The sequence below is a fragment of the Dermacentor variabilis genome, chromosome 9 (genome assembly GCF_050947875.1).
Source record: "Dermacentor variabilis isolate Ectoservices chromosome 9, ASM5094787v1, whole genome shotgun sequence".
In the NCBI taxonomy this organism is placed as follows: Eukaryota; Metazoa; Arthropoda; class Arachnida; order Ixodida; family Ixodidae; genus Dermacentor; species Dermacentor variabilis.
Window position 1 is genome coordinate 125,050,487 of NC_134576.1, and position 24,177 is coordinate 125,074,663.

At 46.4% G+C, this 24,177-nt stretch overlaps 1 protein-coding gene across 5 annotated transcripts in view; it reads right to left on the reverse strand.

Moving 5' to 3' along the window:
- The window catches only part of LOC142557417 (uncharacterized), a 41,289-nt gene extending 18,079 nt beyond the window's left edge, over positions 1-23,210 (reverse strand). The window contains exons 1-4 of one of the 5 annotated variants that reach the window (XM_075669246.1): positions 22,971-23,210; positions 12,264-12,441; positions 6,054-6,257; positions 701-3,534 (exon numbers count right to left, since the gene is read on the reverse strand). In XM_075669246.1, the coding sequence (XP_075525361.1) occupies positions 701-3,534; positions 6,054-6,257; positions 12,264-12,441; positions 22,971-22,980 (3,226 nt within the window). In that variant the 5' untranslated portion in view covers positions 22,981-23,210. Of the gene's footprint in view, positions 1-700; positions 3,535-6,053; positions 6,258-9,517; positions 9,638-12,263; positions 12,442-19,228; positions 19,434-22,089; positions 22,226-22,970 lie in introns of those variants that run through there. The other 4 variants (XM_075669250.1, XM_075669248.1, XM_075669245.1 and 1 more) reach the window with 4 other exon arrangements.
- Between the last annotated feature and the right edge of the window lie 967 nt (positions 23,211-24,177).

Consider the following 24,177-nt stretch of genomic DNA (forward strand, 5'->3'; position numbering starts at 1 on the left):
GAAACCCTGAACCTCCACTTTTTTTTTTTGTAAACTAGTCAGCAACCATCTTCCTTGCTGACAATGCTCATTAGTATCTTCTGATGTGATACTAGTACACTCTCGAATGCCCAAATGCACCAGACCGCTTTCAATAAAATTTTAAATTAGTTTATTTTCACAGCACGCACTAAGTGCGGTGTTGAAGGCCACACCGGCCAAACAGCTGTAAGAAATAGAATACAGTTTGGTGGAGGCCAGGCAGCGATGACAGAACCCACAACATAGAACAATGAGTACTTTGAAACTCTGTCTTTGTTCAGACAACATCAGACATTTCTGATGCATGTGAACTTCTGATATCAGAACTGCCAGCGTGTAAAACCACAACCAATAATACCGAAAGGCAAACAAAACACAGTCCTCCCTGGGTCACCTTGCTGGTTAATTTATGTGTTCTTTTGCCTTCCTCCTGCGAAAGTACATTACAAGGCTCCCCAATGCATACATTCTCAGGCGACGCAGGCAATAAATTTGGTCGTTTGCTCTCGTCCTGCCAATGTGCCCACGTGTGGTTGTGTTTTTATGCACAGACAATTATGCAAACAAATACGCATCAACTAGCCTACAAGAAGATGTTCTAGTGAATGTGCACTTCTCTTCCCTGCTTGGTAACTCATTTTCAGGTGCAGTGCGAAATCGTTCTCAAGTGGGCACTCACCCATCTGTGCTGACAGCTCGCTGTCAAATGTCTCCAGGAGCCTCTTCTGTCTTTCAACCAGGACTTTTGTCATCTCCTTCTGCAGACCTTCAGCCATCTCGAGGAGTTCGTCAGTGTCCTCCCCTTTGCTCTCAGCTGCCTCGAGCATCTTGTCTGAACCGCTCGCCCTGGAGGAGGCGCGTGGCGGCACGTCGCCGTCCGTGGAACTTCCTCGCTCTGCTTCGATGTCGCAGTAAAACTTCGCACTTGCACGTTTCTTCTCCTTCAGCCTCGTCTTTGACCGCTGCACCGACCCGGGAGAAGAGTCCGACCGGCGCGAGCAGACCGTGGGGTCGGTGTCACTGGGAACCGCCGGCGAGTCGACATCCGCAATGTCGCCCGACGCATCACTGTCGTCGTACCAGCTGGAGTGCGACTTTTCGCTGCTGGCGTTGGGCTCCGTGCATGGTGACTCGGCACCCCTCTGCGCCTCCGGCGGGATTTCAAGTGGTGGTCCGTAGAAGGTGCTGTTGGAAAGCCGGAACGCCTTCGCTTCCCCATTCTCCTGCTGAACCTTCGGAGATGTGCTTCCACTCTTTGTGCTGTGCCGGCCGAGTGATTCTGACTTGGAATCACGTTTGGAATCACGCTTAGAATCGCGCTTAGAATCACACTTAGAATCATGCTTGGAATCACGCTTAGCTGGACTTGTCCTCATTTCAACACTTTCAGGCACCCCTGGGCTTTCACTCGGCTCCTGGGCAGGAGCTTCACTAGGATGAGTGCTAGGAGGTTCACTTCCGGCTGCTACTGCTGTTGCTGGTGGCGTTGAAGGGTTGTCATCGGCAGAACTTGGGGCGGACGACACTGGCAATTTCAATTTCCCTCGCGGTGGAGGTGGAGGAGGTGGGAGAGGTCTGAAACGCATTCCTGTGGTAGGCACTGGCTGTGGGACCTCCTTGAAGCGACGCTCTTTCGTAGGGGCTACAGTGACATTAGTGTACAGGTCCTTCAGCTCCTTTTTCGTAAGAGGCGACTCCAAGACCATCACAAATGTTTCGGTTATAGTCGCTGCGACATCAGAACTGTCTTCGTGACCAAGCCTCTGGGCCGTTTTGATTCGGATATCAGCTTCGGAGAGTGAGTGGCTTCTCCGCAGTCGCCTGGCCTGTTCTTCTCCCGAGACCCTGACTGCCTCCACAGTCCTTGAGCGCTGCCGCCGCTTTCGTGGTGGAGCCTGTGGAACGTCCTCTTTTTTGTCAAGAGCTCTGCACATTAAATCCTCAAATGGTTTAAACTGATGTGCGGCTTCTCGTGCCATTGTTTTGAGGGATGCCTCGATGCAGGACAAATTATTTGCTCGTGCTGCCTCTTCCGCCTCCCTCTGAGCCAAGAGGGCGTCGAGATCGGCTACAATGTTCTTTGCACGAAATGTTACGAGGTCGTCCGTCTGACTATACACATTCATGCCAGATTGAACTGCTTGATTGGACGGCGTCGGCGAGATGATCTGCTGCGGCAAAGGCATAGGCTTCTGCAGAGTCCCAGGCTTTTGCGAAACCACTGGTTTCTGCGAAACTGTGGGCTTCACCATGGCCACCGCTGCCATCTCTGCTGGCTTTGGCTTACACTTTGGAGGGGGTGGCCTCGGCGGGGGAGTTCGCTTTTTTCGTGGTGTTTCGCTAGACTTGGAAACGTCCGCAATTGTTTTTGCTGCAGCAGCGACCACTTCGCTTTCTATCACAGGTTCTCGAGAAACAATGGGGGAACGCGAAGGCACTTCTGTTGGAATGACTTTGGCTTCTTCCGCCATGACTGCTGAATCCTTGGGAACAGCATTTTCGACAGGTTCTGGACTCTTGCTTTCGTCTGCTGCGACAGGAGTGCTTTCCAAGGTTGTACTCAGCGCAGCGCTAGCAGGTGAAGCTGTCGACACCTCTAGGGATTTGGGAGGTGATGAAGGGGGAGGCGGAGGTGAACAAGGGGGATGAGGCGACGTAGTGGCAGGAGGAATCTTCGGAGGAGGAGGTCGCTGGGGCTTTACCTTTTTGACAGGAGAGGACGGTGGGAACATTGACTTTGGCATCTTGGTCGAAAGCACGGGACTTGGCTCCTCTCTCTCCTTGACTCGGACGAGAATGGGATTTTCCAGAGGAGTCTCCTCCTGCACGTGTTTGTCGGAAGGCGTGTCCTTCGCTGAAGCTGCTTCTGTTTTGGCTGCCGCTGACTGAGACACATTAGATTCTGCCGCGGCACTGCTACTTTTCTTCTTTGCTGCCATGGCAGCAATGATGTCAGAGGGAAACACTTCGACGCCGAATCTAACACGCGGCTTTTTCGCTGCTTCTGGTTTGGGTGGTGGTGGCCTCTTTGGCTTTTCCAGAGACCGCGTCTTCTTCTGGGTCTCCTCGGGAATGACACCAGATTGCTTAGTTGCTTCGTCTTCTATAATGACCATAATGGGGGCGACGGGTAGGGGTGTGGGTTTGACTTCCTCGCGAGGCACTTCGACTATTTCATATTCATTTTCTTCAACAATTGGCTTGGGCGTGCCTTCCTTGTGAACAGACACGGTAGTCACCTCTGCTACCGCGAGTTTGCTCAGGTCAACATCTTGATAGTCAGAGCTGGCCTCAGTGTCTTCATCAGCATAGCGAATGCCATGCCGCCCTCCTGGAATTTCATCACCGAAGCTTTTTGGTTGCGCCGGCAGTCCCTTGCTCTCCTTGAGGGGCTTGAGCGGTTTTGGCGGCTTCGTCAAGTGAGTGGACAGCTCCTTTGCCTTACGGTGAATGAGCTGCGAGAGTCGTGTGCAGCATGCTTCATCTCCCGACTCAACGTTGTCCTTGATGGACCTGCACATATGGCAACAAGTATCTTTCTAGGCTCTCCAAAACTTTAATATTAACCTATCGCTTATCTGTATGACCAAAACATGAGTAAATGCACTGAACTGCAAAGCAATGCTAGAGAAAAGAGTAGTACTTTGAACAGGCTGAGCACTGCATTAAATCTGTGACCATAAACCAGCAAAACTGTTGGCAAATGGCCTACACGAATGGTGTAAAATACAGTCCACTGTCAAAGGAAACACAATTAGTATTGAAAGCAACGTATCTTGAACACATCATCAACGTCACAAGAAAAAAAGTGGTTGATTTAATCCATTACAATTAATTCATTACTATTGGCCCAAAAATTATTGCCGAGGCATCCGTGTAAAAACAGGGCTCTAATCAGTCACGAAATACTAATTTAGTGTTCCCTTTAATAGTGAACTGTATTGTACATCCCATACCTTCAAATTCAATGCTACATTTGACTAGGCCCAAGCAACGGTAAAAGTTTCAAAATTGCAGTAAAGACCCAAGAGAATTTCATAGAAAATGCAGATAGTAATGCCATTTAACGAGAGGAGGCAATGGTTACATTGGCAAGAAGACAATGATGAGTAACTGTGGTAGCAAAGGAACATGTGGCTGGCCTAAGGAGTGGCTAACAGGCGATAAAGACAAACCTTGTTACTACGAAGTCGCGTACAACATAGACATAGCTACATTATATCTAATATATTGTGATTAGCATATACAGTCGCCATCCTATAATTCACACTCAACGAGGACTGCGAAACAGTCTGAGTGATCGGAGCCCGAACTAGTGAATTCACCAGAAAATAACTTTATTCCACAAGTGGCCACAAAAGGTGTGCCATACCCTCACATCGTCACTTTCAGGGATACATTAAATTTTGCCTCACTGACGCGAGACAAACTGGCGACAACGAGCAACGGTATTCTTGGCATAATGCCAAGGGCGCTATCTGTAGCATGACTAGCGCTATGCGCATTGGTATCAACAAGCAGTGGCATTTTTGGCACAGGGCCAAGCCTGCTATCTTATAACTGTGCGGAAATGCTGCCTCCCATTTATGCGTCCAGTGCTAGTCACGCAAAAGATAACAAAAGTGAAAGTAGCTTCGAAAGTGGTCGTCCAAGTGTACGACACAAGTTTGTCAAAGCATTGCTACGCGCACATATGCTTGCTTTTGGCCTAGGCAGTCTGTGGCAGCGATTTTCTAGTGATGCCTTTAATGATATTCCTTTTAGAGCACATCTCTTGGGCAGCCATTTCTGCGGCGAACGTCAGCATCGACGTAATTGAGTGAACAAGCACAGCAAAAGATGAAAGCAAATGAAGAGCGCAGAGGGAGGATGAAAGACGCGAGGAGGAAGGCAGAGAGTAGGGTGCAGCACAACTAGGAGGTGGAAAGCGAAGGAGAGTATGGCAAAAAGGAGTAAAGTGGAGTAAAGGAGGAGTAAAGGAGTAACTTTGAGGAGTAAAGTGGAGTGCCAGCACGACCAGGCATGCAGCCAGCACAGAAACAAAGTGCTGGTGTGGGCTTCGGACCCAATGCACGTGCGCTACTTCGCCTGTAGCGCTGCAGCCGCTAGGGAATTCCCTACATGCGAGCCACGCATTCCCGTGTTCACGCTTTCTGATACATAAGCAACGCAACCGAGGGAAATGCTTCGTCTGCTGCTGCTGCTAAACGAGCTGCCCGAGCAGAGGCTCAGCACCACCGCCTTCAGAATCAAGTTTTTTGCCATGATATATCCCGAATTCAAAACAGCTACATACACAACTGCACTCAAAATTCGCATTAGGGAGTCTCGTAATCACTGGTGAAATGTTTTACACTTTTGGCACTTCGTCAGTGGCCAGAGTGATGCTCCACCCGAGTTATCGATGGGTTCAGTTGGCCATGAGCAGCAGCTCATAATAGTGGAATGATACTCGCAAAACACATCGCGCGCATCACAAATACAGCCTTTACGACTTAGTGACTTTGCTCAGCCTGCAGTTCAGCTGCGGTTGGCAACTACGAGACCAACTAGGCTTAGCTAGTTTCAGTTTCGAGGAGGCACCGGTGACGTATCAAAATAAAATAATTGTTACATTATTTGCTTGACTTGGTGGCCAAATTAGCACATGACCACGCAGTCGGAGACCAAATTATTCCACGACTCTCTGTAAGACATCCAAAATTTTGGTCATCCTTATACATTAAGTCTATGGGGCCAGTGGTGTTATTTGGTCAGTAGGTGTCCAAATAATCAAGCATGTCCAAATTATCGCTCGGCACCTGTGCTCATACATGGTCATATAGGCAAAGAACATATTTACTTTGTTACATTCGATAATTCATCATATTCATGTTTGGTACATTGAGATTTGACTATACTATAAAAGGTTAAAATGCCAAGAGCTTGAGGGACGAGCAGACGACCGATAGGGCAAGGCCGACAGCCAAGAACAGCGAGCACATGTATAATTTGGACGCAGTTGTCAGAGAAGGAAGACAATGAGCACTTACCAGTCCTCTGTTATGGTATTCCGCTTGCTGCTGTCCGACGGCTGCTGTGCGTCCTTGGACTGCGCTTCGGACTCGCCGTTTTGCACTGGCTGTGTGCTAGTGCTTGGAGCGGGGTCGACTTTGTCATCGGTCGCAGGCATTGCGTCGTTCGAACCGTTGCACAGGGCTTTTGCTTCTGCTCGGTGTTCAATGACGACCGTCACCCTGCAAGCACGCGAGACCTTGTAAAGGTGGCACAGAAGCTTCCGCCAAAATGTGGAACGCAGAAATGTCAGTCCTGCCCATGATGCGTGCTAAGTGACTTAGCTTTCAAGATTAATGCAACAAACGTGCATGTCTGTGCTTTCCCGCTGGTCCTGACAAGTGTTTCCTAAGTGGATCCACTATCTACTAATCTTGACATTTGTAAGCCTTGACATTTACGACAATAGTTTTTACAGTGACTTCCCAGCTGCATTCACAGGATCAGCATCAGCAGCCTGTATTCTAGGAAGCCTGTGACATCCCACTTTCTGCGAGTTGCACAGAGAAACGAATTGCCTTCGAACTTGTTGACTAACAGTACACTGTTTGCCTGTAAGCACAGAGAGCAATTTTTTCAATAACCACGCGAATTCCAAAGCCTTAATTCACACAATCCATGCCCAGGTTTGTGTAATACTACAACTATTCTTATTACACGCTGTTTAACTGTTATCACCCGATTCTGATTTACTGTAACATTTACAGCTCCAAATTGCTGGTTCCAAGAATATCACTCCCATTTGAGCCAACAAAAAGGGGGGAAAATTAATTGGAATGCAATGTAAATGAGTAAATGATTGGTTGACTGATTTATTCATTGATTGATTGATTCATAGGGTATAGCATCCCAAAGCAACAGGTGGGCTACAGAAGGTGTCATGGTGGAGAGCTCAGGATTTATATTAACTCCCTGAGGTTCTTTAATGTGCATAGAAATCAAAATCAACAAGCAGTTTTACATTCTGTCTCAACAAAATGCGGCCGACATCACATTGACCAGGAATTCAGTCCATGAACTCTAACCGGTCAGTACGACATCACATCCATAGAGCCATCATAGTGAGTGAATATAGCAGGAACACAATGCTACAATACAGATGCCAGGCAGTGCTCTGACAAGCATCTGTATAAATCCTGCTAATGTGTCCTATGTACGAAAGCAGCAGCGCATGATGGACAGAGGGCAGGAGGATGTAAAACTGGTGCCACAAGCAGTTATTAAACTAAGAAGCGAGAACTGTCACTAACCTAATGAGCACAAAACAAACCCAAACTGAACTTCTCCACAGCCAAATTTACCACTAGCGAGCTGTTCACTCTCGATTTCACTGTGAAAAAATTTGGAGGACCCTTAAGCTTTGCATTCAGATTTCAAGGATCCCTGACTGCTTGTCGCGCTTCCCGGCAACTGCAGCTTTCTTGCGGATGCACTGAGCCGAGCACGAAGGTGTTGTGGCAAGGAACTGAGCAGGCTGTGCCTGCTCAGAAAAGGGGTTTGTGTTTGCGTTTCCACGAAACAAAATTATGTTTTCTGGTATATTCAAATTAAACTCCGATGCTATCATGTGTGTAGGTTGTGTTCAGGTCATACTTTACGATTATTCTGACATATTTTACTTTGAGAAATTCAATTAGTTCAGCAACACATCTGCGCCATGCGGAGGGCCTGCACAGTTGTGGTTTGCAATGCTTTTTGCCAAGTGACGTCAGATGTCGACATCGGATCTTCTTCGACACGGGGCCCTTAACACTATCGTCTTAAAACAAGGAAGCGACAGCGCTTGCGTAAATTTCTCCACAGCCGACTCTGTCATTGAGTCACTTCCTGCCTTGCAGGCTTGTGTAGTCCAGTTGTGCAACTACTACCCACTTTTTCGTAGAACAGAATGTTGCTTGCCTCGTCACAGAAACAAGAGGCAAATTTGAGCAGCAGATTATAAAATGTTAAGGACCAACTGAGCAAGTTATGTCTTTTCAATGGCATTATAGAGGTGAAAAGACCTCACCTTTAAGCACAGTGCACTATGGGCAAACACAAGTGCAGTGGAACCCATTACTGTTTAATATAAACTCTGTGGCAGTGAACCATCTGAGAAGTAGAATAGTTTGGGAACCTTTGTTAGGTTCCCCATAGGCTCAGTAGATTTGTGTTAGGGGCCTAAAGGGCTCAGTCAACCTGTGTTAGGTGCCTGGTCCTAGGAGACCGAAAATCACGAAAAAGTTGAATTTTTTAAAACTGACATTTTCGAAATCTGTAACTATTTTCAGTAATCTGTAAAACGTCTCACTTCATGGATCAATATTAGAAGTGAACTTCAATGTATTATAATGGCACTTATGTTGACCACTTTTTAAATATGCTTGCATTATTGGATTCGTAACCTTTTGGGCTATTGACCTCTGCATTAAAATTAAATATTTATTTTGCTATTTTCTCACAATAGAGACCTCCTGAATCAATGGCATGAGATTTTTAATTAATTTTATTCAACTTGTCAAGTAATTTAGGCGTGTAAAAAACAAAATAATATTTGAAATAAGCATGAAGAACTAAACAAGTAGGCGCAATTTGATCGAGACAGGTTGATAAATGAGAAATAAATTCAGAACCAGGCTGCCCCCTTAAGCTATACTTTTGATGACACAAATAGACGCTCTAGGAGTTTTAGCTTCGAGGTTCGGCAGCATTCAGCACCAGTTGGATCAAAACAAGATGTTTAGCACTACACTTGTGGATTTACAATAAGCAGATTTACATTAAATACTGTGTTCAGCAAAGAGTGCTCCATAAAAACCGAACGAAGTTTGTCAGCCTATTGATCGTTAACATTGTTTACACCTGAGCACAGGCAGAGAGACAGCAAGCTCGAAAACTCAAAACAATAGCTAGCAACAGGGCATGCATTATATCTTTGCCAAGAGTTGTTCCAGAGCACCGCTGTCACACATCACATGTTTATAACGATTGCTCATAGCTTGGATTTCAGCCCACTGGTCGCTTCAGCTGACGCAATGCTGTATACATTAAAAGCTGCTAAAATTTACTTACGGCTGCTTTGCAGAGGCTAGCTGTTTACTACAATGGTGCTTTTCACCCCGAAAATCACAGGACTTCAATCAGGATGAGCTCTCCCATTAACTAAAGCAAGGTTTTGATGTATGCACAATCTGTAACACACTTGTACTTCACAACACTATCTTCACTCCATTAGGCACAGAAGCCCCTTCCCACCACACAGGGTCTGGAGCTGCAAGGGAACCTGAAAAACACTTCTTCAGGGCCACATGCGAAGGACACACGGCAAGCCTGGTTTCCGCACCCGAAAATGAAAAGCTGAGTCTGCAAAACCTAGCGCGGCCACCGCTTGCAAAGGAAAACAGGGCTAGAAGGAAGGCAAACAAACGTGTGATGTTGTGCCTCTGGACAGCGGCTAACTCACCGGGCTGCATGCAGGGATGTACACGGCAGACCCCTGTAGCTAGAACAAACGCGAGCGAAACGACTTTCAACTTCTCCCTATTTCCGAATGCCGGGAGGCGGTGTGCGTGCTCCAAAATAGAACCACCAGAGGCCTGAAAACCCGGCCCGTGCCCATCGAAGCCCGTGGGAGCCAGACAAACCTCAAGGTGGCACGATGCCAAGAAAGCTGGCGACGCACGCGCCGCAAATATAACGGCGCCACAGTTTTGAGCAAACAAGTGGCTCCCTCTCTTTTCGAGCACGACAGACACACTGACCGAGTGGAACACAGACGCGTAAGCCGTGCATTGCGTTTGAGTGCAACAGTCTGGCATAGTGCAGTGGATAGCGGTAGAGCGCACAAGGGGCTTTGAGTTACTGATCCAGCTCATGAAGTTTGTTCCTGCAATGGCACTGTTTTGCTACAAAACTCAGTTTCTGTTGTGGGTGCAGATTGGGTCAAAACTTGTAAATCAGGCAGCCTACCCCAGTTCATAGTGCAGTAAATTTACAGCATGGGACAAATGTTTGTAGACCATAAGCAGAGTGAGAAAGTTGCAGCATTGAGGAGTGTGACTTCGAGGTTTAAGCTTGAGCATCACAGTGTACGAGTTGCCACCTGACTGCGCCTTGACTGTGTGGGGATCTCCGTGCTCTTGGGACAAAAGACTGACAACACAGTAGTGCAAACAGTCACAAGGGCATTTATTGCACCTTTCATAGATCAATGCCTGCTAGCCGAGTTGCTATCCACAAAACATGCCGATTGGCGCGCGACAAATCTAGAAGTCCGACTCACCGCGACCGGATAGCGAGCGAATATGTTCGCCCCATGCTGGATCCCAACGCCTGGTCGTTTGCGCGTACTGTCACGCGAACGGTGGCGCATTCCAAGGCGGCCACGCAAGACGGTCTCGCAGAAGCATGGGTCGGCGCACACGCGACACGGCACGTCCGTGCCGCTTGCTATCCCGTCCCAGGGAGAGCGCCTTCCGCTCCCGCACCCGAGTAACCCCGCCGGTAACAGCGCAACACTCGCGCCATCTCTCGCACTGCACTTCAACCACATCGACTGCCGCGGGCGTCATGCAGGCCACGCGGCGAAGCGGGATTGCAGGAGATGGGGGAAAACAAGATATCTGGGGACGCACGTGAGTCGCGCATCCCCACAACTGCAACAAAATGAAATGTTTTCAATGCACCTACAGTCCACAAACTTCTTTTTCCCAGACTGTACAATAAGAGTTATGCAACGCATAAAATACCTTTTCAGTAACTTGCTGCTGCAAGTCTTGCAAACTAACAAATAAACAACCAAAAATATGATCACAAAATCATAAGAGAGATGCTGCAGCCAATAATTGGTCTCTCACCTTCACAGCTATCTAAGCAATGTCGGCTTTCCTTAACAATTACTATCAAAAAGAGGTCTACGATGATATCTGCCTGAGACTACAAAATGGAAAATAGAGCTTAGTATCGCTGCATTACACAAAACTGACAAAAGGTTTCCGGGCACTAATTACTTTGAGCCTTCCGCACTGTCCAGTGCAACAACTTGAACACTGCTTGAATGGCTTGAACAATGTGTCACGGCTTGAGCAGCGTTGACACAAAAGATGCCTTAGATCATCTTAGGAGGCTACGGACACCTTTAACTACACTGCTCATATTTCTGGTCAATGCTTACGAAGAAATCAACAAATTTATTAGTTAATAAAGTAGTGATGACTCCCTTATGAAATGTGAAAAACTACTCAAGGGAGAAAGTGACTTTCAAGCCGTGAACATTCCAGACCAACATTGTCTGTCTGGTCCTCATAGCTAAGCACCTTGCTGCATTGTTTACTGCAATGGCTCATGTGTACAGTTTCCTGTAAAAGTTAGGAAAAGAAACCTGCTTCCAGAGCGGCAAGCATGGTGGTTGAACCAGCATTGGGATGATGGGTATATATTATGCGCATTTGCCCAACCTTGATCCTTATGGCTTCAAATTTCTTCATGACTCTCTACAAAATGACCATATTCAATAAAGTATTGCATTACGAAACGAACAATTTGCAATGATTAATAATAATAATATTTGGGGTTTTACGTGCCAAAACCACTTTCTGATTATGAGGCACGCCGTAGTGGAGGACTCAGGAAATTTTGACCGCCTGGGGTTCTTTAACGTGCACCTAAATCTAAGCACACGGGTGTTTTCGCATTTCGCCCCCATCGAAATGCGGCCGCCGTGGCCGGGATTCGATCCCGCGACCTCGTGCTCAGCAGCCCAACACCATAGCCACTGAGCAACCACGGCGGGTAATTTGCAATGATTATGCAGATGCACAGAGTCTCATTGCCTTCTCATTTAGAAAACAGAAATTCTTTGAAATTTACAGATAACAAATAATGCCACGAGAACATCTGAAGCCACAATGATTGGACAAATCCATGTACAACCCACCATTGCCATGCTAGCTGAAAGGCCGCAGCTTCGAATGTTTCCTCTAGTATTTGTAGCAGAAAACTCTATGGCACACAGCACCCAAATGCCTCCCAAGCAAAAGTGAGTTACAAATACTATATATTAAACATATCAATTTATACGATACCTTGCAGAAGGATATTCAAAGCAATGTCTGGTACCAAACAGCAAAATTTTCGGCACAACCCAAATTACAAAAAGAAAAAACGTCAAGCATGTTGGCCACCATCAGCAACTGCGAAACCAAACTTACTCATGAGCCGTCTCCTTTTTGCAGGGGTCTTCCGAACTGTCACCTTCTTTCGTGGCACCATTGGCATGGTTCTGCTCGGTCGTCTCGGTTAACGGCGACACGCTGATGATGGGACGGCGGGCACCTCCCTCCGAGAGCAGTGCAGTGGGCTTTGGAGGCACGGGAGGCTTGGGCTTGCCTGTCAGAGAAACGCACACAACCGCACGTCACGCCTCGACACCCTGCAACCACACCTGTCCCCTTACATTCACCACGCACTGCTGAACTTGTCCAGTCAGGCGTGCTACACTGCAAAAAATCCAGATCCAGCATCGGCACACACTGGCTCTACATTATCCGTCAGGCTGGCTTTGATGATTCACACGGAAAACTCATAGGCTGGACACTTAGGTTTAAGATGAGGTTAGGTTGATTAAATTAGATAACCCTTGAGCATCTGCAGTATTGTAAAAGATGATGCCATTGGTCGGAGTTATCGACTGGAGGTACAGGTGCATAACATGATGGCTTGACAACGCGAGATTGGTCTTGTTAACACTTCAGGTGTGAAATACTGCAATATCAACCAGACGAGGTGGAAGATATTTATTGGTAACTAACACAACAGAGAAGTGACACACTGATGAAACAAATAAAAACAAGTTACTGCATACATACAACACTTAATGTGCTTCCAAGTTCATCACCAGCCTATGTGCAAACACGTGCAGCGGCATAATGCATCAGACCTGCTCCATTCATTTTACCACGTCTAGACAACATGCTCCCCGTGTGGTCCCCATCCAAAGACTGTCCTATATTCCAAGTCCTTCTTTCTTAAAATATCCTATGATAAGAGTGACTGTCCTTTTTCATTAATCAGCACAACAGACACTTGATCATATTTGCAGATCCCTTTACCCACATAACCCGAGTAACAACACAATTTTTTTACACACAGCTGTTCAGCTTCCCATACTGTATGCTTTATGTTTTTTGCATTAGTAATGCCTTATTTGTCAGTCGCTATGCAATTATTTAATGACAATGCTGTTTATTTGCTTGTTGTGTTTTTGTGCTCTTTTGACATTTATTGCTTGTATGTCTGATTAGAGCACATCTCCTCTCTAATACCTTGTATGCCATGACGATATCATAAATAAGTGTTAGCAATACGAACGTCAAGCTAACAGAAGTGCAGATATGATAGAGGCCCTAAACAAAGGGGGGGAGATAGCAAGAAGTGGTTGTCAATGTAACTAGAGATTGTTAGAACTTGTTGCTGTGAACAAATGGAAATTATTAAACTTAGTAACCAGCGGCTAGTGTCAACTGTATTCAGTCACCACCAAGCCAGCACTTGAATGCCATTGACCTCACGAATCTATCTGATGGCAGGTGTGAGAGAGCTGATAGTGCATAGTTATTTTGCACACTATGATTGTAATTTGCGCACTGCTCCTGTGCTACTTTGCTTAGTCACAAATATGCTATTTTATTGATTTCTTAAAGGGTTCATCCATCAACAAAATTTTGGATTTAACATACTAATCCTCGATTCCTATCAACTTCTTTAGTCCAGCACGTAACAGCATATCAATCTAAAATGTCTCAATATAAGATCTATCCATTAACTTGCTTGGTCCTGCCTGCTGGTGCAGATTCTGTTTTCAGTCCCATGACAACTTAGTGACAGACAAGCATCAGCTATCTTGCTGCGTTAGTAGTCAGAAAGTCTCTTACTGTCCACTTGCCTTCATCTACAACTCATCTGCTCATTCCTTTTCAGGAGACAGGATCTAAAGGTACTTGCCACTTTAAACCACTAAGATGCAGTTTACTTAAAGACTATAAGAGCAAAAAAAAAACTTCAGCTAACAACCTACCTTGCATGTTAAGTTCGATTACTAGATTATTCAACATACACATTTATTACATTACATTTCGCATACTTTTTCCTCTATTCGAAAGCTATTTACATACCTGCAGAATTTATTATTGTGCATTTCCAATGCAGAGGGAGTAATACTTATGATGACTACTCATACAATACTATACATATCTGTTGAGCAGAAAATTGGGTCTCCAACCAAGTCAAAATGAACGTTTTATTTCAAGCTCCTGATGAAATCTGTGCTCTTCCTGTGAAACCTTTGTTCACCAAATGAACATTCTGATGACTCAAGTTCCCTACAGAACCTTTGCATACCTATGGAACCCTTGTGAAAGCAATGGTTCTGTAGAAAACTTCCAAATGTCCCCATGGTGGACAAGGGACACTTGTTCACATTCTGACATTTTTATTCCCCCGTGGAACACTTGTTGGAACAAGGGTTCCATATTGAGCTTACAACGTTAGGATCAGGGGCTCCGGAACCCGGGAGAAAGGGGAGCGGGGGCAGCGAGAGCAGGTGCTCCCACAGGTTCTACTGCACGGAAGTGTAGCGAACGTCTGTCACTACATTGTCCCTGCTTTGGGAAATCCAGTTTACCTCACCTTGCCTTGCCGTGGAGGTCACTGCCCCTTGCTCTTTCTTGTAATTGAGGTGGCCGCCGACTGGGGCGCCACCACAGCCACTCGACAAACCTGCTTCTACATTTGAATAAAGCCAGTCGACTCTCCATTCTCAAGCTGTGAAAACATCTATTCTTTGCCTCCGTCAAACCAAGCTCCCGACAGAAGCTCTGCGAGCCCAGCCCTACGGGCTGGCTCCCCCTCTACTATAGTTAGTTAAACCTTGGTTTCACAGTGACAAAAAAAAAATTTTTTCATGCAGGCAAACTACACCCCAGCTCCTGCCTCCACACTCAACAGACACTTACAGAGCCCCTGATTAGGATGTTCCTTCCGGCTTTGTCAGTGATACAACTTTCTGCTCAACGTGATTTTAAATAAACAGATGTTAGTCCATCTCAACCTTGATTACGTTATATCTGTGTTCATTATGTAAGACAAAATGTCTCTCAAAAAGACAGTTTTCCTGCCACTGTAGTCATAGTAGCATCGAATATTAATTTGATTCAATGACACTTGCATGCACAAAGCCTACATCTTTTAGCCATGTTAATCACCCAAAAGGCATGTTAATCACCCAATCAATCATTTCTTTACAACACCTGCTACAAGCAAGCAGGAACATTAAAAGCCCTGCCCAGTGACCAACGCTAAGCAAACCAGGAACCGGACTGAATAAACATTACACTGCCATTCTGCTCTAACATTTTACATGAGCATAATAATGTCTATCTAATCATTAAACTAGCAAATGTGTCGCAATTAAGTGTGAGCTGCAACTTCATGTGTTGGTGTATAAGACCAAGGAATCAGTCTTTACACGCATTAACATGCTGGGTCTGTTCACAGTTGTATCAATCGCAACAGACAGTGAACAAAATGATACTGGGTAGTCCAATGTATTATCAATTTTCACTAAGAGACAATCTTGTGCACTACTAAAGCAGTAGCATGAAGATCTGCCAGATGACAGCTGTACATGACAAATATATGCAAAAGGAAGGCACCGGGAATGCCAATGCATGCCACCTTTTATTTATTTTGTTTTCTCTCAAGGCAGGAGCATTACAGAGAGAAGTGGGTAGATTATGCTAAAAAAATGCTGCAATGGAGCTTTGTTACAAAAGCAATAGCCATCTTGAAAGCATTGACGGTGGATCAACGTACACATAGATTTTTAAACCTGACCATACTAAAACTGTAGGTATGCAAAAGAAGTAGTAACAGTAATAATAATAATGATAAAATAAGGTAGCCAGATTTTTTTTTTTTTTTTCGTGATCATCCCAGTCAACTCTCCGATACAGTACTGCTCATGCGATATCTATGAAACAAACAACACTACCTCTTCAAGACAGTTTGCAAACCACACATCCGAATGAGTCAATCACAAAAGATTGATTGATTGATTGATTGATTGATTGATTGATTGATTGATTGATTGATTCATTCATTCATTCTAACTTCCCAAAGGAACATAAGGGCCATGGGAATGCAAGCGGAGGGCTCAAGATTAAATTTTGCTGCCTGGGATTTTTTAATGTGCACTTAAACATAAGTATTATGGGGACGACGGCAGCATGGCGGCACAGCGGGGCTGCCATCATCATCATCGGAGCTGAGCTCATGCACCTGGGCCACGCGCAGCGAGCCTGGCATGGAGAGCGGCGATCAGGAAGCTGGGTCTCAATTGGTCTGGGCTTCGAAGAGTAAGGGTTGTCCTTTGCATGTCTCCCGCATTCTGTGTCATCTCTGAGAGCTTCAGCTGGCCACTGGCTTTAAAGCCACGGCCCTGAGCCCACATTTGGCACCTGTAACGTGGAACCAGCTGATGCTCTCAGAAGCGACGCAGTGTGCGGGAGACATGCAAAGGACAACCGTTTCTGTTCGGAGCCCAGACCAACTGAGACCCAGCTTCCTGATCCCTACTCCCCATGCCAGGCTCGCTGCACGTGACTGGGGCGCATGAGCCCCACTGTGATGATGATGGCGACACCGCTGTGCCACCTTGCGGCCAGCGTCCCCATAGTATACATGGGCATTTTGTCCACTTCATCTCTCTATCTTATATTTCTATTCCCTCTTTCCTCTCCCCCAGAGTAGGGTAGCCAACCAGACGCATTTCTGGTTAACATCCCTGCCTTCTACCTTTATTTCCTCCTCCTCCTTCTCACTTCATCTCATCGTAACGCAGCTGCTGCAGCCGGCAGTCGAACCAGTGACCTCATGCTCAAAGACAGAATGTCATATCTGCTAAGTCAGTGTAGTGGGTGCAGAAATAGAAAGAGAGGTACGTATTAATGAAAAACTCTATGGGAAGCAAGCTACCAAATGTGTTGATATACCTGAAAAAACTGCTCCAAAATGAAAAGAGGAAGACAGCTTGGTGCAATAACCATTAATTTCAACAATATTACCTCATTAGAAAAGTTCCCAAAGTTACAAGTGGTCCCATGCTTTTTTTGTATGTTTTCATGCAGGTTGTTGTGACACTCCAACTTTCAAATCACATGTGCGAACATTTTCCCCACAAAACCGTCCTTAATAAGCATCAGGACAAAATTAGGCGAAACACCAATGTATTTTGTCACTTATTTTAGAGACAAATATGTGAAAAGTGGTGCTGCTATATTGGCTCCCAAAAAGTGTAACATGTCAAGGTGCTAAATGGACAGGTACAATACAGACAGCACACAGGGTGGACACTGGACAATGAGAGATAATGACACATGTTGCAATACTCAATATTGAGGCAAACTGCAGCAAGGGAAAAACAAAACAGGAAACTGATTACTAGAGTCAGAGGATGCATGGCATGCCTGCACAACCACTGGTGATTTGCAACATTCTCTATTTTAGATTTTCTTTGCCACTTTTTCCCACAGCTTCAAGCGTTTCCAGGCTTGTCATCCTTTCGGAGTAAATCAGATATGCACTGGCTATCCTGTTTTTTGTGCTGCCACTAAACCACTAAAGCTTGTTAGTGAAATTGAGTTAAATAAAGAGCTTATTGATGACTATCACACAATGGATTGATGTCCACTACTGCTATAAATATCAACCAGCAAAAATTACCATTTTGTCTCAAGCCTCCCGTTTTTCATAACTGGAGACAGCCATCGCTGAAAGATCTTGCATGCGGACTCTCAGTCATAATGACACACACACAAGCTGGGAAATGTGTAAACATATGATCAGTACAGTCCACTCTTGAACGGAACAGCTGGCTGGTAACGAAGCCAATATAACTTACACGCTTCTACTTTATAAACGTGCCATCATTCTGAACATGCCATCATGCTATATTTCAGCTGTAATCAGTAGCCAAAGACTATCAAAGTCTTCCCTCGAAATATCAACCACGCTGTAGATGCAATTAAGAGGGACCTCTGAAGTGTAAACAAGGGCAATGATAAGCCAATAGAGGAGCTAGCGATGGGCCTAATCACAGGTCCACTAACTGCAAGCCAGTACAACTATGACTGACCAATGCAAAAGTCTTAGATGCATAATTTAGGAGTGAAGCAGCTAGCTAATGTCTCAAGCTGCACAAGTAACTAATTCAGCAAGCCCACAGGTTCACAAGAAAGCAAAACAGAGACTCAATGCCGCACTTGAAGAGTCGTAACAGATTCCCAAACAGTCTAATTTAAAACCGAAAAATTAAGAAAGACCACAGCGAGAGCTCACTTGCCAAGAGCATGCACATTATTTGCAAGCTCCATAAGAAAATGTGCCCCAACAAAGTGAAGTCCCCTAATGAAAATGTTGGCTCTATGCTGAAGCTTCTCTCATTCACCCAATGTCAAGCACTACAAGTACCACGCATGCCTGTGATATCAATCCATCCTCTTTTCGAGTACCTTATTTTCTTTATAGTTTACTACATTCAAGTTTGGAAAGTATTCAAGAAAGCAAACACTTTCAATATCAATGCAATGAGTATATTACGTGAAATGATATATTCCTTAAAGATGCACTGACAAGCACATGCTTTTTGAACACCACTCCCGCACGCCACCATAACAAAGCAACAGTGGAGATACCACTGGTGAGGCTAAACACATTAAACTTCAGAGAGATCCATCAGAAAGGCAGCTGATTGAGCAGCTGTACGACAGCACACTAGCACAACATGCAGTGGATGGAATACTCAGTGGCGAGACTGCAAAATTGTACATCCGCAAAGACAAAAGCTCACAGGCATTATTTACAGGGCTACAGGGCTAGCCATGCCAAAGTGCTAATCAGTCATCGTGGGGCAGCTAAATGAAAAAGGACTGCCTCACTGCAAAGGTATGCACGGAGAAAGATGTTACTTTGAGGAAGAGCTCACAAGTATTTACAGGGCTAACCATGTCAAGGTGAAAACCAGCCATCACGGTGCAGCTAAAAGTGACAAGAGATGGCTGTCAGCACATGTGACAGAGAGTCTAAGAGAGCGAAGAAACGACAGGCAAAGAGACATCACCCAGGAAGGAGCTGACCCAGTGGCTCTCCCTGGCCACCTGAATGTACAGCGAGATCACATACGACAGGCAACACAGCGAGATGGTCAGCAAGGCTGCACCCGCCAGGAAAACCACGCCGTCCGAACACTCCTCCATCGGGTCGGCGGGTGCGGCCTCTTCCTCGGAGAAGCAATAAGGGGTGAGAACCCCCGTGTCTGTCGAGCATGTGTCTCCCCCGAGCCCAGGTGGCCCAGAATAACCTCTCCCCTCCCCCACCGCAAGCGCCATCCGAAAATGTGGTGTCACGTGTCAGCGGGGAGGGAGGGCAGAGAGGTAAGCTGACGGCACACTCAAGGTAGCGAGAATATGCGGGAATGTCCACATAACACGGGCGAGGGGTGATTGATTTTGCGTGGATGGAAAGCACAACACGCCCCTGGCACCATTTGTGCAGCAAGGGCTGCCTTTGTTTCTTGCTGTTATTAACCAACGGGTCAGCTAATCATTTATAGTGTTGAAATCCTCCAAGCAGCAAAAGCTATGGTTTCAAAAGGTGAAAATAAGAAGTGGCTACTCAATATCTTTAATAATGCCGAGACAGAAGACTAAACAGTAGAAAACAAAGGTATAAATTGGAGCCCAACAAATACTGTTTGTCTCATTGCATCTCCAATTCAACACTAATATTGAATGTTTATTCCAACATCATGTACACATATATGATGCCGAAACAGCTATTTGATGAAAGCACAAATGTCACACATGCAAGCATCGCTATTCCCATTTTCACCGAATATGCAATAGACTATAGGCAAAACTAAAAGCGAAGCAACAGCTACACGCCCGCAAAACATATCGCGATGGCAGGTAAACGTCACCTCACTTTCGGCCACAACTTCGTCATTGCAATGAACCTCTCCCCCAGCCAGCGCCACGTTAGAATACGGCTACGGCGTGCCGACGAACTGTGAAGGGGGAGCGTGGGGTCATAACCGTCTGAGTGCACTATCCGCATTTATTTTTTTGTTTGTTTGTTTCGTGCAGAAGGCCCGCATTAAAAATAGACGCCGTGCGCTCGCGCCGCTTCGCGCAGTTTACCGTTTATTCGTCAGTGCGCGCCCCTGGCGGACGGTCCCCCTCACTCTCCCTTTCGCGCACATCCTCTCCCTCCAGACGGCAATAAAAAAATCCACGGCAGCTACGACGACTAAATGACGCTTGCGCAATGGGTCCATTGTGCGTGCGTGTTTGTTGTGTCCGCAAAGGGAGAGGGAGAAACCGCTCTTTCCGCCAACAAAGGCTGCGTGCGACAGCAGCTGTGTTGCGCACCAACCGGGCCAACAGGCCAACGACACGCGGTACGTGCAACAACTGCGCACTTGAACGAAGCGTAAGCCCGATCAGTTCGGCGTGCTCGTGCGATATATGTTTGCTTCGGAACGGGGCGTGGAGAGGAGGGGAGAGGGGAATTGGAGGACGTTTCGACAAAGCGCGATGCATGCACGAAAAGAGCACAGCCGACGGCAACTACAGAAACGTCAAATGTGAAGTACAGCGCAACGTTACTGCATCCCTTGTCGCTATTGGTACAGAATGCTCCAACACGAAAATGGACACGTGACAATTCAGCAGAGAGTTGAGTTACGCTGAAACAATTGCCTGAAACAACGCCTCCCTGTCTGAAATCAAGGATCACTGCAAGAGATCTCGACTTAGCAAGTACTACTAAAACATTCAATTAACTTCATTACCACCAGAGTTGAGTATTTTCATAAACAATTTCAAGGCAGGCTTTAATAGCTATATTAGCTCGCACTTCCGCAGTAACTGTTCTGTTGCTTAACTTTAAAAAAAATAATCAATGAGGTGTTTCCGCTGGCAGATAGAAAAAAAAAAAGAGGGGTGGGTGGCGGGGTATGACAATTCTTTGAGATGACAGTGACGGAAGTGGGACGCGTGCAGTAAAGGTTGAGTCACGAAGCGCTACACAATGATGCGCATACAGACGAGGTGTGATGCGAGTAAACAAAAGACTGGAAATCTGCCAACATATTTGAAGCTGACGTACAATCTAGCTCTTTCTCTATTACAAAAAGGGCATATCAGCTAACGAGCTAATATGCCCTTTTTCATCAAGGACAGAAGTTCCTGATTTCTTATCTGTTTTAAAAGAATCAATAAACACGGAAAAGAACGCAAATTAATGCCTAAAGGTTACAGGCTTCCCCTGTTAGAGAAACACTGCGCGAAAATAGAGCCTGAGCGCGAGAAAACCGCAGGGAAATTCCGCGAAACCGGTGATTTTGCTTTTCTGAATATAACCGTCAACTATCGCTTTCGGCGCACGCAGCATACGGGAGCGATCGACTGATAAACAGGATGTCAGGGGAGGGGGGCTTGGATGTCCGGTTGATTGGACGCGATGCAGCGTCCAATCATCCGGACAGCAGCTGTAATTTCAATCTCATCCGCATTAAAAGGGACACCGGAAGATGACACTGACTCCACCTCCAATCCGCGAAAGGTCGATCAGCCGAGTAGCGCGCCGAGTCACGTGTTTCGCGTGACGATGTTCTGCGATAGTTTTGACAGTCGTCTGCAACAAAACGACGTTATGAGAGAAACTAAAGTTGTCGTCAGTTAGGAATCGTCTGCCCCGATCCCTTTTATCTAGTAGTGCTCTTTTCTCCAAAGCCCTGACCTCAGGTCTGCAAAGAGAGTCATGGGCTTTGCACGTCTTATCACAGTGCGGAACAAAAAAATAAAAAAGAAGCGAGAGCTCGGATAACGCAGGCGTCCCGCACGAACACACTGCCGGGTCCCTATCGCCGGCCACGGTGTGTGCTTTCGACAAGCTATATCTAGAAACGCTGACACAGACCATGCCTATTCGGTTTCTCCTCGGCACGTACGATGTTAGAAACTCCAGTCCTCTTCGATCCATGAACGTGTTTTCTTTTTCCTTGGACATCCACTGAACGTGCCGTTAGGCTGACAACGTCGCAAATGGGAATAAAACGCCGCAATAGTCACAGGTGTTCGAAACTTCGGGAGTTCCAAAAGAACAAAATAATAATGATACAGAAAGCTGTCCCAGCCCGTCCTACCTTCCAGAGCGCTGCAAGCGCAGAGATATAGAGGAACCGCATATGTCTTTTTTTCTTTTTTCCTTCTTCTTTAGCGTGTTTGTTTTCCGGTCCACTCGGACACCTGTCGTCGAAACGGGTTACGTAAGGCTCGCCTGGCCTGCGGCACTGCGTGTGTTGGACGACGGCAATTCTCGTCGGCAAACAGCGGACAGAGATGTCTAAGCTAACGGCATTGTTCTCTTCGAAACGATCTCCGACAGCCGTTCGTGCGTGGCGACACGCGAACGTATGGGGCCTCCTCCCGTTTCGCATGAACGGATTCGAAAGCAACGATTCGAAAAACGCCCCTCCAGCACGGTTGTGCGATGACACCCTCCGCACACATCCGCGCGCTAGGATCTCGCACCTACGTCGCCGCATGAGCTGTCCTGTTGACTAAAAGCTCGAAGGCGCTAAGTCCCCACGCTGATCGCGAAACCTTCCCGGAAAAGAAGACAAAAAATGCAACAGGGCCACGGCACCGCGGGACGCCCCGGCTAGTGTTGACCGGTCTACACGGCGCTCACCAGGGAAGTAACATTATATAAACAGAGGACGATCGGCAGCCGAACACGTCCGGACGGACGGACGAAGAGGGCGAAATACGCGGAAAAACGGATCAACGCAAACGTACCTGACGCCATGAACGATGCGTTTGTCAACACTTGCGGGCCTCGTCATTACTCGCAGAAGTCACATCCGTGCCGGTTTATGGCACTGTCAAGGCGCTTCCGAGGCACTTGCTTCAATAAAACGATCACAGCAGTCCGCCACATATCCCACGAACAGCGAATGCGTCTGCCATTTTTGATGCTCAGGAGAGATGACACACATGTGCAAGAGCACTAGACCCACGTGCTACCCTTCCTCACTAACATACAACCAAAGAACACCTATGATGCAGCCTCAAAGCACTCGAAGTTAAGCTATGCCTAACGCCCTCTAGTTGACACTGTCCATAATTCTAAAGACATTTACAGTATCTCTGTTGTAATAATATACACAATTTCATTCATGTACTGCGTATTGTGCTTTTTTACTAAACTATCCGAAATGGCGAACGCATCACGGAAATCTTGGAAGCCAACTAACAGCAGCAAGTTTTGTTCATAGACGGCGCCACATATTCCAGCAGCTTGCTGTGAATATTGCATCGACATCAACATCGGCTCTCGTGGCGGTAGCTTTGAACCATGCTTTGAACTAGCGCGCGCTAGCTTTTCACACAAAAGCGGGATATCACTTCAAATTTCACAGAGCGCCAAGTCGCACAACAAAGGTTGTACAGGTACGGGTGAAAAATAACGTATGTGTGTCTTAATAGTTGCGGAATGCGTACAAAGCAACGTCCTCACAGATATTTGGTTCAAAGCACGACCTCACCCAATTTCCAGGTCAGACAGCCACTTTGTTCTTTCATGAACGACTGAAACAGTAGCAACCCGCTATAGCGGAATTAAGGTCATTCTTACTTAGAACACCAACATCTCAGAGCACTAAAAGACTAGAGAGGTGGCGACGTCATCTCGAAGCTATCGCACTAGCCATCTCGTGACGTAACGAATATTTGCAGCGTCAGCTCATGGGCTAGTTTAGTTATACTGCGATATCAATTGTATGGACACTCCACGCGTATTTCTACCGTCGGCGTCGTCGTGAGGTTCCGTATAAAATCGAAGGGCGATAAAATCGTCGCCGCACGCTGTATCGGCGAGTGAAAGCGTAGGGTGAGCCTGCGATCGCGGTTCAGTCTCGCGCACGGAACGCGGGAAGGACGCGTTTCGCCTTCCGTCAGCTCGATTGCTCACATCTAAATACATGTAAAAGGAGAATTCGCTTTT